Source organism: Aspergillus flavus, chromosome 4 (genome assembly GCF_009017415.1).
Source record: "Aspergillus flavus chromosome 4, complete sequence".
In the NCBI taxonomy this organism is placed as follows: domain Eukaryota; kingdom Fungi; phylum Ascomycota; class Eurotiomycetes; order Eurotiales; family Aspergillaceae; genus Aspergillus; species Aspergillus flavus.
In genome coordinates this window covers 3,478,410-3,492,149 of record NC_092405.1, presented here as the reverse complement: position 1 = coordinate 3,492,149, position 13,740 = coordinate 3,478,410, and the positions used below count along the sequence as shown (strand labels likewise).

The 13,740-nt window shown below is 46.7% G+C and overlaps 5 protein-coding genes across 5 annotated transcripts; 3 read left to right on the top strand and 2 right to left on the bottom strand.

Annotated features, from left to right (window-relative positions):
- The first annotated feature begins 1,086 nt into the window (after window positions 1–1,086).
- Window positions 1,087–1,757, top strand: F9C07_1581842 (uncharacterized protein). Its single transcript, XM_071508226.1, has 2 exons — window positions 1,087–1,296; window positions 1,349–1,757. The coding sequence occupies exons 1-2, from the start codon at window positions 1,233–1,235 to the stop codon at window positions 1,702–1,704; spliced, it is 420 nt and encodes a 139-aa protein (XP_071366611.1). The 5' UTR covers window positions 1,087–1,232; the 3' UTR covers window positions 1,705–1,757.
- A 6,096-nt stretch (window positions 1,758–7,853) lies between these two features.
- F9C07_10565 (uncharacterized protein) lies at window positions 7,854–8,609 on the bottom strand (the record flags this gene model as incomplete). Its single annotated transcript, XM_071507444.1, has 2 exons — window positions 7,854–7,957; window positions 8,528–8,609. The coding sequence occupies 2 exons, from the start codon at window positions 8,607–8,609 to the stop codon at window positions 7,854–7,856; spliced, it is 186 nt and encodes a 61-aa protein (XP_071366610.1).
- Window positions 8,610–8,817: 208 nt separating this feature from the next.
- F9C07_10566 (uncharacterized protein) lies at window positions 8,818–9,056 on the top strand (the record flags this gene model as incomplete). The annotated part of the gene is made up of 2 exons (XM_071507445.1): window positions 8,818–8,831; window positions 8,861–9,056. 2 exons carry the CDS (start codon window positions 8,818–8,820, stop codon window positions 9,054–9,056), a joined length of 210 nt encoding a protein of 69 aa, XP_071366609.1.
- A 199-nt stretch (window positions 9,057–9,255) lies between these two features.
- F9C07_2283832 (putative glucokinase regulator family protein) lies at window positions 9,256–11,495 on the bottom strand. Its single transcript, XM_041286018.2, has one exon. It carries the CDS (start codon window positions 11,373–11,375, stop codon window positions 9,345–9,347), a length of 2,031 nt encoding a protein of 676 aa, XP_041146602.1. The 5' UTR covers window positions 11,376–11,495; the 3' UTR covers window positions 9,256–9,344.
- A 114-nt stretch (window positions 11,496–11,609) lies between these two features.
- F9C07_2159067 (major facilitator superfamily domain-containing protein) lies at window positions 11,610–13,461 on the top strand. The gene has a single exon (XM_071509287.1). It carries the CDS (start codon window positions 11,814–11,816, stop codon window positions 13,221–13,223), a length of 1,410 nt encoding a protein of 469 aa, XP_071366608.1. The 5' UTR covers window positions 11,610–11,813; the 3' UTR covers window positions 13,224–13,461.
- Window positions 13,462–13,740: the final 279 nt, after the last annotated feature.

Genomic DNA, 13,740 nt, shown 5'->3' with positions numbered 1-13,740 from the left:
AATCCCGAGCCGAACGACCCACATTCTTTTCACTTGTAAGCGAAGCCTATCACATAAAAGATACGGTCACGTTACATTGCCATGAGTAAAATCGGACGGCTGGGGAGATTGAAAGTGGGAATTCTGAATCTCCAGGATCCTTCAGCCCTCCCTCTTCATCTACGCTGTATCCATTATCAATCACCAGCCCAAGAAAGATTCCCCCCACTGCACTCGTGTCCAGGGTCCAGCAGCGGGAAGAAATCCCAGTATAGATCCCAAATCCCGTCCATGACTTCATGATTTGTACACAATCTCGTATTCCACGTCGAAGCGAGTCGCCTTGTCTCTCCTGCACCTGCCCCAAACGAGCGGCTCTTCGGCTTTCATCGCTGAGTTTGGTCTAGGGATTGTTTCGTCTGTGCGGGATTCACGATTTGGATTCGATGATCGGCACTGTCAGCGTGTTCGCGATGGGGTTTCCGTTTGGGGCTTCGGGTGTTGGGATTTGCCCTAGTCTATCATACTAGTATCTTGATACCTAATTTCTTTTTTCCCGCCCCTTTCTCGCAAGATATTTCACTTTATCGGATCTGGATATTAAGAAACGGGGAGGTTGACGTAGCCTCGATCCTGAAATTTAATCTGATGCAGATCCTTGATTCAGTCCACTTTGATCGTGAAGTTAGCTCCGCTGAATAATGGGAATTGTGTGTATGGTACTCCGTACTGGCTTAAGCTTTACGATTTACTTACTGTACCTCCTTGAGATCTGCGCCTCGCCTTGTATGCATGTAGTTTATCTTAATCTATGTATGATGTAGGTAGTAGATTTCTACGAAAAGAGATAGGCGCGCGGAGTGCCCTGTGCCCTGCATAACCTCGAACAAAGAAAGGTATATCTAAAAAAAGACTCAATGAAACAGTAGCAAACGGGCAAACAGGCAACCAGGCAAACATTCTCAATGAGGCTGAGGCTGAGGCTGAAAGAAGGAAACAAACAAATTAAAGAAAAAAGAAAAAAAAAAGAAAAAAATAATTGAACAAACACCCTCGTTTCAGATCCTTCTCCACGGAGTCAAGCTTTATCAAACCCCGAAGCAAAAATTTTCTCTCTTAGCACACAATACACGGGACATCCGACAAGGGACAATAAAAATCCAAAGTCCACTCGAAGCGAATCTTGACTCTCGTGCGGGAAACCCGGAAGATCGTACCAGTTCACGGATCTGATCGGTGGGCAGGTCCTTCCGATGAGAGATGAGATTGGGATGGAGATCGGTACCAGAGATTGTGTTTTTTTCTGGCTCACGAATAGTAAGTAAAATCCGGGTTCCATTGGGTCAATTGATTGATAATGGCGAGTGAGGTTTTAAAGTTGCCCTGGTGTTCGGTACCGCATCTTGGGTTAGGGCCCACCTTGGTCCTGTGAGGTTCGGTACTTGCTTGTTTCCGAGGGTTCGGGATTGTGTTGGTGGTTGGGGTGTGGGGTTTGGGAGGGACACGTGTGGTGTTTGTTCTCTTTGTTTTTTATTTCTGTCTTTTATTTTATTTTATTTTATTTTTTTTTTTGCTGGTTTTTGTGTCTTTTCTTTGTGCTGTTTGGGTGGCTTAGTGTTGGGTCTTGTGGACTTGGTTGCTCTTGTAACCTGTTTTGAAGGTCGGTTCGTGGTGGTTCAATTTGGGGATGGATCATGGCCTTGCTTATTTAGGATTAGATGCTAAGGTGGGTAATGCGCTATGGATCATTTGTATTCTGGAAAATTCTTGCTCGTATTGACGGAAAGTTAAGTATATTGGGTGGGATACTCGTATAGAACGGAATACGACTTAGGAATGCATTAGCCCTAATTGCAGCATTCCAGTCGAGGGTGAAAGACGAATCCAGCTATGTCGCTGACTTTTTGGGTGAATATGATATGTTCTATTCCTCTAAAATATTGACCTTTGAAATGGCATTCAATCCATGATTCACAGGGTAGAATTATTCTTACAAGGTAGCCAGCTTTCACTATAGGATAGCTATTATCTAGGTCGAAATCCCACCTTCCCCCTCTCCAGAATCTATCGACTATCATACCCATTGCTCCCTAGATCTACATAAAGAGAGTATTGTCTTTGCCTTCATCATATGTCTCACATGGATGCTATCAAGTCAAAACATCATATTTGAAAGTCTTGCTATGCTACTATATCCCCAATAGCTTCACCGTGTAATCAAAAAAGATACAAACACTTTTCTTTTCCAAGCACACAACTTTGTTTGAGGTCAGAACTGTATACAATCAATGAATCTTGCGCATGATGTCCCAGAGCCATCAGTCCGTCAGGAACACTGCTGTTGATCGACCGTCGAACCTCTCAACCGAAACGAGGAAATGGGGAGTTTAGAATACACGGCCGGAAGATATCCTCCACTCGGCAAACAAATTCAGGTTATCGAACTGCCGCTGGCAAGCCAGACAATGCTGAGTTTCGCACATGTATCAGATGTCACTCGCAGAGGACGTATCTTCGCATAATTTACCGAGTTTCACTAGCACTGAGACACGGTCTGCATCTTTGGCTCTTGGCCCCGCTATTGCGTCCTTGACTGGTTTGAAAAGTCTTTTGCCGCGCCATTCATTGATATGCGGGAGTTCCTTCACGCCATGTTGTCGAAAGCATGAGATGGGGACCTGCTTTGCGTTCATCAAGCCATTCTTACTTGACTATCAGGAAATGATAGTAGGCATCATCGGTGTGGCAGTGACAGGCTCATTTCTTGTATATGCGAAGCACATGGCAGTAGACTTGGCCAGTTTCAGTTGCTGCCATGCAACTCCGTCATAAGCAAGTCATGGCCCAGCCCTTTTGACGACAGAGATCCCTCACTGCAGAGGGGAGCACCCCATATGAAAGATGTTGTTTTACTCAAATGGAACAAGAGAAAAATTAGCCGGGTCGCTAGCAGGTCTATGTCTGTTCTTGGCTATTAATAACTCCGAACTCACTTGGGACCGGAGTCGGAACACCGTGTTTGGATAACTTTGATGCCTACATAACCTACAATATGCCTTCAGTGTACATACGACGCCGTTATATCGTTCTTCACTTTAGGAACATCGAAGACCTGGAAGAAGCATTAGCTGTGGGTCACCTGTGGGAGAATTTCGGTCAGAGTACTCTCTTGGACACCACACATCAGCTCAGCATGTTTTTAATGAGCTCAAAGAAATCTTTTATGCCTGCCATCGCATCGCCAAAAATATGCTCGGGCATTTGTGGAAGAAGAGCTCGGGCACGAATATGAGGGACTTGATTGGGGACACAACTTATATTGAGTGGAGGGAAAGATGACTTACTGCTCAACCCTGCAGTAGCCCAAATTGCACCTGTTGAAGGGTCGGACGATCAAGACAGCTAGTGGACAGCTTCATCTGTATCTAGCAGCAGTTCGGGATTGAGAGTCTTTCGGGGACTAATCCAAAGGGTGTCCGGGGATTCCTATGTCCTCGTGCCCAAGAAGGAGAATATTACATCCAGTCGCCTGTAGCATAGAGGTGACTCGACAGCATGTGGAGAGCTTACGGACTTCTAGCAAGCATCAAAAAGACCGTATAGTCATTTATGTCAAAGACGTAAACAAGGCTATCTAGTCCGACTTGTACCTTATTCTGAACACACAGGCCGGACTTACACTAGGGACTCCAGGATATGTTTCACCTACCACTGCGAATTTGCTAAGGAAAATCACCTTGCAACTCTCATTATCATTCGCTAGCCCGCAACACAGGCAGACCTTCTATGGTCGGATGTATGGCGAGGAGCTCAACGCGCTACTTATACTTTCACACTTGCGAGAAAGCCGAGTGCCTAGCTCAATGTCCCCTGCCGGTTGCCTTACAAAGAACCTACACACCGAGGCTCCGGATATTAGGGCGGATTATCTAAAAATCAGGGCACCGTGCTTGCTCGTGTGAACTGGCATATATCAGTTTCACTTGGCTGTCAATATCGTTAGTTTGAAGATCTGGCTTCGGCTCTTCTATGGAATCTGTGAATACATGGATATAGACGGCGTTACTCTGGGCTATATCTGAGACGCAATGGCCGCTGCTAATGACATCGCGTCAGTGTTCTTGTTTATCAAACAGGCGAGATTGTTTACCGTCCTCCCCAAAATTGAAGCAAATGCCAGGAGAACCCCATTTCAGGATTTGAGTGTCGGCAGAGAGTGTTCAGAGTAGCGCTTGTGCAACATGCATTTGGCATGCGGGTCCATCGGCGTGTTAGACTGCAGTAATGCACAACAAATGGCGATGTATGGCATGGTCTGGGCACATTCGGCTGGAGTAAGACTGCTGAGCATCACCTCTAATGCAGTCCTTTGGTGCTTCCATTGCAGCTTGGAAATTTGCAGTCCAGTTGATGGGGCAGAATCTGTTAATATGGCTTCAGTCATCTGGAGCTGCAGGGCTGGCTTCAATATTGGTTAAATAACATGGAGTCTAGCTCAGGCGACAATTATCCGTTATGGAACGATGCCATGCTCAAAATAAAGACTTGAATAACTCGGATGATTTGAAAGAATTGGAAGAATCAAATACAGAGTACGGAAGCTAGTTCTGTAATATATTGGAACTGGCTACTAATAAACTAAAAAGGGTTGCAGCAGCATTAAACCGCGTGTTGGTAAGAAAACAGCATTATGAGAAAGCATTGCAGAGATACCACTGCTCTTCTATACATTCCGATATAGCCGCGGGTTTGGGCCTTTCACTGTGTAGTACGATTCTACTGAGTATACTTACGATAACTTGCCTCTCAATTATCTCTTTAGGAACAGAGTTCTATGGGATATTCGCTATACACCTTCTAGTGATGATATCCTTGACAGTGAAGATTTGTTGGATACGTTCCAGAAAGCGAGGCGAGATTACTCAGTCATTTATCGGCTGTATCGATCATATATTCGAGAAAGATTGGTCTGTATGCTGCCAAAAGACAACAGGCAAATATATTAGAAAATACTTCTGCCACGTTACATCATCTATACGGATCACGCCTCGACGATCGACACAGACACGCAGTCATCATTGATAACAAGAGCAACTGATAAGATAATATACGGCTCATCTGTGCAAGTCAATATATACAGCAATCCAGAAATCCACAATTTTTTTTCATAAACCCAGTGAAACATGGTATTAGACGCATTGTCCCGATTACTTTCGCCTCATTCAAAAGAATCACATCTAGAGATTTCAAGATGCCACCTAAAGATATTTCCTTGGCCTCAAACTCTCCCATATAGACTGCTTGAAGAAAAAGACCCCGGTAGTCAAGATAACCGGAACGATATTATCTCAGTCAAAGCAAGCGACGCTACAAAACTGCCCCCAGCAGCCCCCGCGCCGAGAAACGAAAGATGCCAAAAAAGAACTCAGGCAGTTAAGCGTTTGCTAAGGATAACGCCGAGGTGGAAACTCGCTAGAGGATATCGATGACCATGGCTATCGCAAAACTGGTACTGCTAGCATTAAAGGGCCTGCGGACTGCTTTCATGGAATAGCGGTGTTTGAGCTGGCACCAAATCTTAACAAGCTTCTGTGAAATGCATAGTAGTCATACCGTCCTTTTTCGGTTGATGGCCTAGCTGCTGCTGATACTTTAGACAGTGTCTTATCCGTCGAGGATTCAGATGCTGCAGACTGTGTACAAATTCAATATTACAGTAAGGCGAGTCTTAGAGTTGCTGATTGTGATTGTTGTGAGCGTGCGAACAGATTATGCCGCCGGTCGCAATCCAAGTTTTGGACTTCCCGACCTACCTCAAGGAGCTTCAAACATACCTTGGTTTGACAGGGTACTTCCGACATTAGGTCGAGCGTTATGCTGATTGAAAAGTTCAACCACAGTCTATTCGGACGCATGGTACAAATCGACCCATTTTCTGTCAACAGCGCGGGTCTCAATTTACAGAACCAGTGTCGAAATGCTCACCTCTTTCCCCCTACAACTCCCAAAGAGATTCGCAACCAAGCTATTGGGCGGTCCTTTCGGTGGGGAATCGCATTCTTGAAGGAGTCAAGACACTTGCTTAAGGGTAGTCTAAAGGCGGGCCCTAAGCGCCGTACTGGTTGTTGGCTACCCCGTTACAACTACATAGCCAATGAGTTGCGATATATAGGAGATGAAGTTTTGGACATCTTAACGAAACTACGCAGTAGAGAGGCAGGACAGAAGAGCATGGTACATACCGCAGATATAAGCTAAGTACTGAGGTCAGCAGTCTTGTTGCTCTAATCTACAAAGCAAAATCGAACACGCTTGCGAGGAGCATACACCGAAAATAACCTCCAATATCCAGTTGGTGTGTATAAAGCGGATTCACCCAGTGCCTTCGAGTGTCGAGTCGTTACCCAAGGATTCAATAAGTTGGAGAACTCGATCATGAATGTACTCGAGAAGTCTGTGACAGGAGAACTCGTTCCTACAAAGGGGACAGGGCGAAAACAACTGAGGGGGCATCGGTTAAGCCGTCAGACGTTGACTACTTCCAAGGAGTACTCCAAGGCGGAACCTAACAGGTCAAACGATGGGTGTTTCGGCAATCAGACGACCGAGGAATCACTAAGTCTCTTGCCCAGGAAATGAACGCGTGGGAGAAGGAAGGGTCTGTTCTTATCCCAAAACTAATGTATTGGTGGAAGAACGATTCCCTAAACCGAGATTCGCTGCCAGACAGGTTTTAAGGGGAATTCGATATGTATCTGCACCACCAGCGAACACCAGTCGGGGGATCAAACTATGGTTGGATCAGAAACATGTATCACTCGGTCGCACAGCAATTGATTCGCATGGACCCAGCATACTACTAGTGGTATGTGGTATTGAGACCAGACCATCGCTGGCGCTTGATTTCAACAAGGACATTTGATGAACATAATTGTGTTTGCACCATTACAGTTGCCAGCCACAACCACAACCACAACCACCACTACCACCATCACCACCACAACCAGCGTTTACAAAGGGTAAGTACATTCCAAGGCTGTATCGTATATGAGCCTACATAGAAATGGGGTAGCTGTAAGAGTTGGATTAGGCCCATGGGTAGAAGATCTCCTTGATTATTACCGGTATCACATTACGTTGAATATATAGACTAACGATTCTAGTGTTACCAATAACATCGAAAGACCCACGAAGGAGGATACAATCATGGAGAACGCACACTAGTCACGGGGCACCAAGGATGGGTGGAAGGGGTAACCCCAGTTGTCTCTGATAACGTTGACCTTGAATGGAGGTTTCGCTGACCATAGGCCTAAAGTCCTATACTAGATGACAGTGGATTATGTGGCAAACGCGGACCGGGCTTGACATGCTCAAACCGAAAGATGAGTACCAGCAAAGTATCCTAGATCTGGCGATCGGCCATGACACGGATTTCGATGTGGGCTTATACGTATATGATGCAAGAGGCACCGAAGAGAGCGCAACATTGGACCCACGATTTCGACTCTGAAGGAAACATTAGAATGATAGAACCCTAGTCAATAAGATGCTAACACACATGATCATACTCGATCCACGTTGTTGGCCCTTCTCTGCCTTCAACCCTCCCGTGCAACCAGCAGTGGTCGAAGGGCGATCTCTTGAATCTCGACTGCGTGGTCCTGCAGTACTGTCGATCTTTTACCAGCAAGCATCATTCTATGATCTCAGACTTGACATCTACTCTTCATATGTGGTCTCCGGCTTTGACCGGTTCTATATGACTGTTCACAGAATATTGCTTGCTTATTATTGCTTACACATTGGTTATTGGATCACGTCCTTTGAATGTTCTACAAGCCGCGAAAAGAAAGAGAAGTTCGATTTTGGCATCAATGCTGGGCGGCGGACGCATCGGAGAAGACCGTGTGGGCAAAGCGCTGGAATTCTTTTGGGATGGTGTCAATAGGATTCTTTCTCTTTGCGCGGGGATCCTCTTTTCCGTGGCAGTAGTCATAGAGCTATGCAAAGAGCCCATAAGCCTTCCACAAGATGCTGGTCAATATACTTCGCGCAAACATTGAAGGCCGATTTCGCGCGCCTCTACCAGGAGGGACTCCATGTGCTTTTGCAAAGTCTTCTCAAAAGTCCCTCTAAAAAAGCAGCGGCTTCGCTCGACTCTTCTGGTTGGTAGTTACAAGCGAGTTACCATTTTCCAGTGCGGTTGATGAACACCTGGCTGCTTAGTATGGTACATATCCCCACTGCGACGCAGTGCCGTGGCGACCCCGACCCGCGGAAAGCGCAAGCTAAGTCGTCGCTTTCGAGTATACTTTGGGCTTGAACTTACTTAAATACGGGAGGGAGCTGCAGTACCCCCAAATCGTGAAGAAGTCTGAGTCCAGCAGAAAAGAGTCCGCACCGTGATTTACCGGCAAATCAACGTGATTTTGGAAAGGGATCAGGATTTGAATGCGCAGGATCAGAAAGGCGTTTGAACCCACGGTGGTTTTGATCTTTCAGAATATGATCATAATGCAATGAATTGGGAAAACACTACACTGACGAGCAATGGCTAGTCGCACTATAGATACGGAATCCTCTACAGAAAGTATGCCCCTCGAAACACACAAGATGGTCTGATGCATGGCGCACAGGAGCTCCGTTAGCAGCGCCAGTGCAGTTAACAGCTGATAATTGGCCTTCCGATTTTGATACAAGAAGCAACAGTCAACCCTCTTTGAATTAAACGAGAATCATGTATTGACAGACCTAACTCCAGAGCTGAGTCTACCAGTGGTCGCAATATACAGAGAAAAGCGCCGTGTTATTACTTCAAAGGGATATTACCCTGTTATGGTCAATAAATCGTACGGCTGCATCCTTATTTGAATAATAGATACCCTGGCGAGTCGTTGCAAGGCTGCAATTCCGAGATGGGTAGCCTTGAATACCTAATTGACTGGTATCTAACGCTTGGTGAGCTGATTCAATTTATTGAAAGACTTGACGTCGACAAGTACCCATACGACCTTTGGACGACGAGCAAAAGATTTTTCACGTATGTTGTTTCTATCGGTGGGGACGACTTGTGACTGTATGGTGGAATTAAAATGTTCTGTGCCCTCTGGATGGATTTGATGAAGCCCTTCATATGTTAAAAATGGCGAAACAGATGGAGGAAAAGTACAGAGTATCTGGATGTAAGGTTACCACACATTTCGTAGCATGTCCTTACCAAGACTCGCTTGAACTAAGGAGGTTAGCACTATACATGACCTCGATGAATAAACTGCCTGTTTCGATAATAGCTTTGATAGTTATAAGCCTGGTTGTCAACAATAGAGCTACAGGTGGAAAGATGCGTAAACGGGATTTTATAGCTAGTATATTGTCATATTCTGTCTAGCTAGAAACTGAGCAGCATAGCCTGATGCATCATTGACCACCAAAACTTTCTTGAATGGTGACTGCTGTTGCTTGTCCCACTCCTGTAGGATCAAATTCTGATAGTCAGGAAGGTTCATTAAGGCACCAGACAGAATGAGTGCACATTTACGAGGGTCACAGATCTCAGTAAGTGGTTTGATCTGCTGAAGCAAAGTACCGGCTGCAGATGTTAGAATTCCTAGCGCTTGAGGATCGGGGTCCCGTTCTCGAAACCCTAACTTTGTGACAACCTTCGCCATGTCACTTATTTTCTCTTTAGGCTTAGCATCCGAGTGGTATATTTGCGTAAGGACACCTGCTTCGTTAGAGTTGAGTTCTTCCAAGATCACCCTCTCGAACTCTGTGAGCTCGTGAGTAGCTTGGAATTGTCTTTGCTCGACACTGGACAAAACAAGCTGAAGTGCCCTCTTGCCGATATCAAAAGCGCTCCCTTGATCCCCAATAAGGTAGCCCCAACCTCCTGTCCGACCAACTTGGACAATCTCGTTTGAAGGGGCCTTTTTGAAGGCAGTTGCTACCGATCCTGTCCCGGCAATCACGGAAATCGCACATTCGACCGAGTCATCCATTGCAATACAGGAGCCGAGGAGTATACCGTCACTGGTCAGTCGCAGTGTTCCATTCTTTACAGAAACGTCAAAGAGCTCCTCCAGGCGACGGGTCAATGTTGCAACCTGGTCCGCATGGTATAGCCCAGCCAATCCTACCCAGACCTTCGAGAACCTTGGTAGGTTGGGATAGCCAAATCCCTGCCTTGCAAGGATCGTTGAGGACGCCCGTTTTGTGGCCAGCTTTATTTGATCCATAAGTTCGTCTAGAGTAACCGCGTTGAAATTACAGGGACCAGCGACCCCTTGACCAACAACCATGGACTCTGTTGCAATCGACACAGTGCAGTTCGTTCCACCGCCGTCCACGCAAAGACAGTAATCGGACTCACCAAGAGACACGGGGCTTGGCGGAGCCTTCATTCTAATTCCTTGAACGAAAACGTGGAAGTTACCACCTGCAGAATCAAGCATCTGCTTGGAAACATCAGGAGGAAAGCCGGAGATAGCCACTGCACAGGCTAGCTTGACACTGCCCTGACACTCCCGGATCAAAGAGTCAATGATCGCATCGCCATCAGCTGTTTCAGGGACGTCAACCGCCTGTGACGACGGTAGCCCGTTCTTCTCTATGATGTGTATCGGGGCTCCATTGCAAACCTGACGCACAATTCTTCTCCCACGCGCCTTCAGTTTCCAATTATTCACTCGTACATCAATCATGAGGCCCTTATATGTTTTGCCAAGTTTTACCATCGAGCAGGTGCTGATCATGTTGAGGATCTGTTTAGCAGCGCTGCCTGCTTTGAGTCTAGTGCTTCCCGTGAGAAATTCGGGTCCAACCAAAGGACATATGCTGTGTTTGACTCCGAGCTTGTCAATTCTAGAGGGATACGTGTTCGTAATTCCAGCCGTAAGTGCATCATGCTTAAGAGCTACTCGAAGTGCTCCTAGAACAAATGGGGTTCTTCCCGATGCTGAAATTCCAATTACTGTGTCCTTCTCATTCAGCTGGAGAGCCTCCATTCTCAGAGCTCCGTCACTTTCCACATCCTCAGCACCTTCCTGGGCTTGAATTATGGCTTCAGTACCCCCTGCAACGACAGTTAGAAACTGTTGGGGGTCGACCGAGAAGGTCACCGGCAGTTCACTGCAATCCATGAACCCGACCCGGCCGCTATTCCCGGCTCCAACATAGATGAGCCTGCCTCCAGCTTCGAGTCTCGGAGCTAAGTCGTCAATCAATGATGCAATAGTTGGTAGACAGCACGCGACAGCTCCTCCAACTCGCCTCTCTTCTTTATTGAATTCTTCACAGAGTCCCAGTGTGTCAAGCAGATCGATCTTGTCCGCAGTTGAGGTTCGGGCCTCTGTCTGCAGCAGGTCCAGACGTTCAACATCTGTCGATGGCGCCATGGTCTGGAGTTTAGTGACTGCACGCGATGCCGCTAGAGACTGACATGGGTTTGTATATTGTTATTTTTGGAAAGATTTAACGTGCTTTTAACCAGGGTCGCCATATACTAGAAATCGTCGAGATATGACGAGAAGTGGAACTCGGTGGCCGACATCCGCGCGATATCCGTATTGCACCTCGTGCCAAAATAACGTGCAGTAGCTCACTTTAGTCTTGCACTCTTGTTCGGCATTCAACACTTAGGTCTCTTTAGCAAATGTAACTTCATAAACCGCTAATCCTGTTCTGTTCTGGATTAATTTATCACCCCTACCTCGTCTGATTTTTACTTGGCGCAATGGGAAACCAGAATTTGGCTGCACATTTGGCTATATATACACGCATGCCTTCTTTCCTCGACTGAAGTTATCTGCAGTGGTTCCCCGTCTACCAGCACAATGTCGGAAACAAAGTCCGCTGAGCCGGATGTAATTTCATCCTCTCGCGATGAAGAATCGATTCCCCCAAGGCCAGCCAAAAATATCTGGGCCAGAATATACCACGATCCGTGGTTTCAAGTGTCCTTGATTTCGTTTATTTCTTTCTGCAATCCGGGTATGTACAATGCTCTCACTGGAATGGGAGGCTCTGGCCAGGTAGACGGCACTGTTGCTGCAAATTCGAATGTCGCGACTCATGCATGCACTGCTGGCGCGGCCCTGGTTCTAGTGGGCGCATTCTACAAATACCTCGGCCCTCGATTGTCTCTCCTTATCGGAGGATGGACCTATGCTCTATACGCAGGGTCATTACTGCACTTCAACAGAACGGCAAACGGCGCATTCGTGATTGCGGCGGGCGCGATTCTAGGTCTTGGTGCCGCTTTCTTTTGGGTGGCCCAAGGTACGATCATGGTTACCTATACCAACGATAACACTCGTGGACGAGCCATCGCTCTCTTCTGGGTCGTGTTTAACCTCGGGGGAGCTATAGGCTCTCTTGCCAGTTTCGGGCTGAACTTCCATTCCAAATCTGGCACTGTGACCGACTCCACGTACATTGCTTATATAGTTGTTATGCTGTTTGGGTGGGTTCTGTCGGTGTTTGTGTGCTCGACTGAGTCCCTGTCTCGCAAATACCACGGCAGTAGGATCTCGCAGGATTCGAAGGCCGTCAATTGGTCCAACCTCAAGCGCACGATTATGGAAACAGTCAAAATTGTTATCGACTGGAGGGTCATGTGCCTGTATCCCATGTTCTACAATGCCAACGTGTTCTATTCATATCAGCAAAATACCGTGAACGGCATGACATTCAACCTGCGCACACGCTCGCTCAATGGCGCATTGTACTGGATCGCTCAAATGGTGGGAGGACTTCTGATGGGCTCTGTCCTAGATCTCAAGGGGATCAACCGCCGAGCCCGAGCATGGATTGGCTGGGCGGTATTATTTGTCACAGGCATGGTTATCTGGGGAGGAGGATACAAGTTCCAGCTCTGGAATGACCAACGTATGCAGCTCGGGTTCAAACAGGACATTGACTACAAGGCTGGTAGTCAGTACCTCGGTCCGATGTTCTTGTACTTTTTCTACGGCGCCTACGACTCGTTTTGGCAGTCGTATTGCTATTGGATTATTGGGGCGCAGTCCCAGAATCCTGTGGTCAATGCTGTGATTGTCGGTACCTATTCTGCTCTTAAACCTGCGGGTGGTGCCATGGCCTGGCGAATCAATGCGAACAAACTTAACGCCATGTCTGAGTTTGCTATGAACTGGGGACTTTGCATTGGTAGCCTTTTGGTAGCACTTCCTTCTGTGTTGACGCTTAGGAAGGGGAAAGACAATGTGGAAACAGACCACTGTTGAACGGGTGGCAACTAATGGCTATCGTTCACAATGCATTTCTAACGGGAGCACGCTTTCATTATCGAGATTGGTTTCCTGGGGGTAATATTGACAAATCCTTTTGTCCTATTGGACGACAGTATGCATGTAGGGACTCAGTGATTGCTCGTGTCTTCATAACAAAGATAGTAGACTAATATAGTTGTGTTATTTAATATATGAAACTGCAACCCTCTACCAGGGTCTAGACCCACCAGTCGCTCTAACGATGGAGAGTATTGATGTTAGTAAGAGGAATAACGTTATAATTTTGTAAGATTGCACTAGTTGAGTGTCTATTATGTTACATGTTACGGAGCTTTTACTAGCATTTTCTTAACGTTACTACCTGCGACAATGTCTCGCGTCAGAATCCCTACGGATGACGACTTTTAGGTTACAACGCGTTAGGAAATGAGTATAGATGATCAAACTGGTCCGGCAGGTTAGGGCTTCGAACGGCCCAGCCGAGATGCGGGGTTTCTGCAGCCGAGATCCG

Excerpts from the sequence above, each read along its gene's own strand:
- F9C07_1581842 (XM_071508226.1), top strand. The coding sequence starts at position 1,233 with ATGAGAGATGAGATTGGGATGGAGATCGGTACCAGAGATTGTGTTTTT. Across the intron at positions 1,297-1,348 it reads TTTTTTCTGGCTCACGAATA|GTTTTAAAGTTGCCCTGGTG; the intron begins GTAAGTAAAATC and ends ATGGCGAGTGAG.
- F9C07_2283832 (XM_041286018.2), bottom strand. The coding sequence starts at position 11,375 with ATGGCGCCATCGACAGATGTTGAACGTCTGGACCTGCTGCAGACAGAG.
- F9C07_2159067 (XM_071509287.1), top strand. The coding sequence starts at position 11,814 with ATGTCGGAAACAAAGTCCGCTGAGCCGGATGTAATTTCATCCTCTCGC.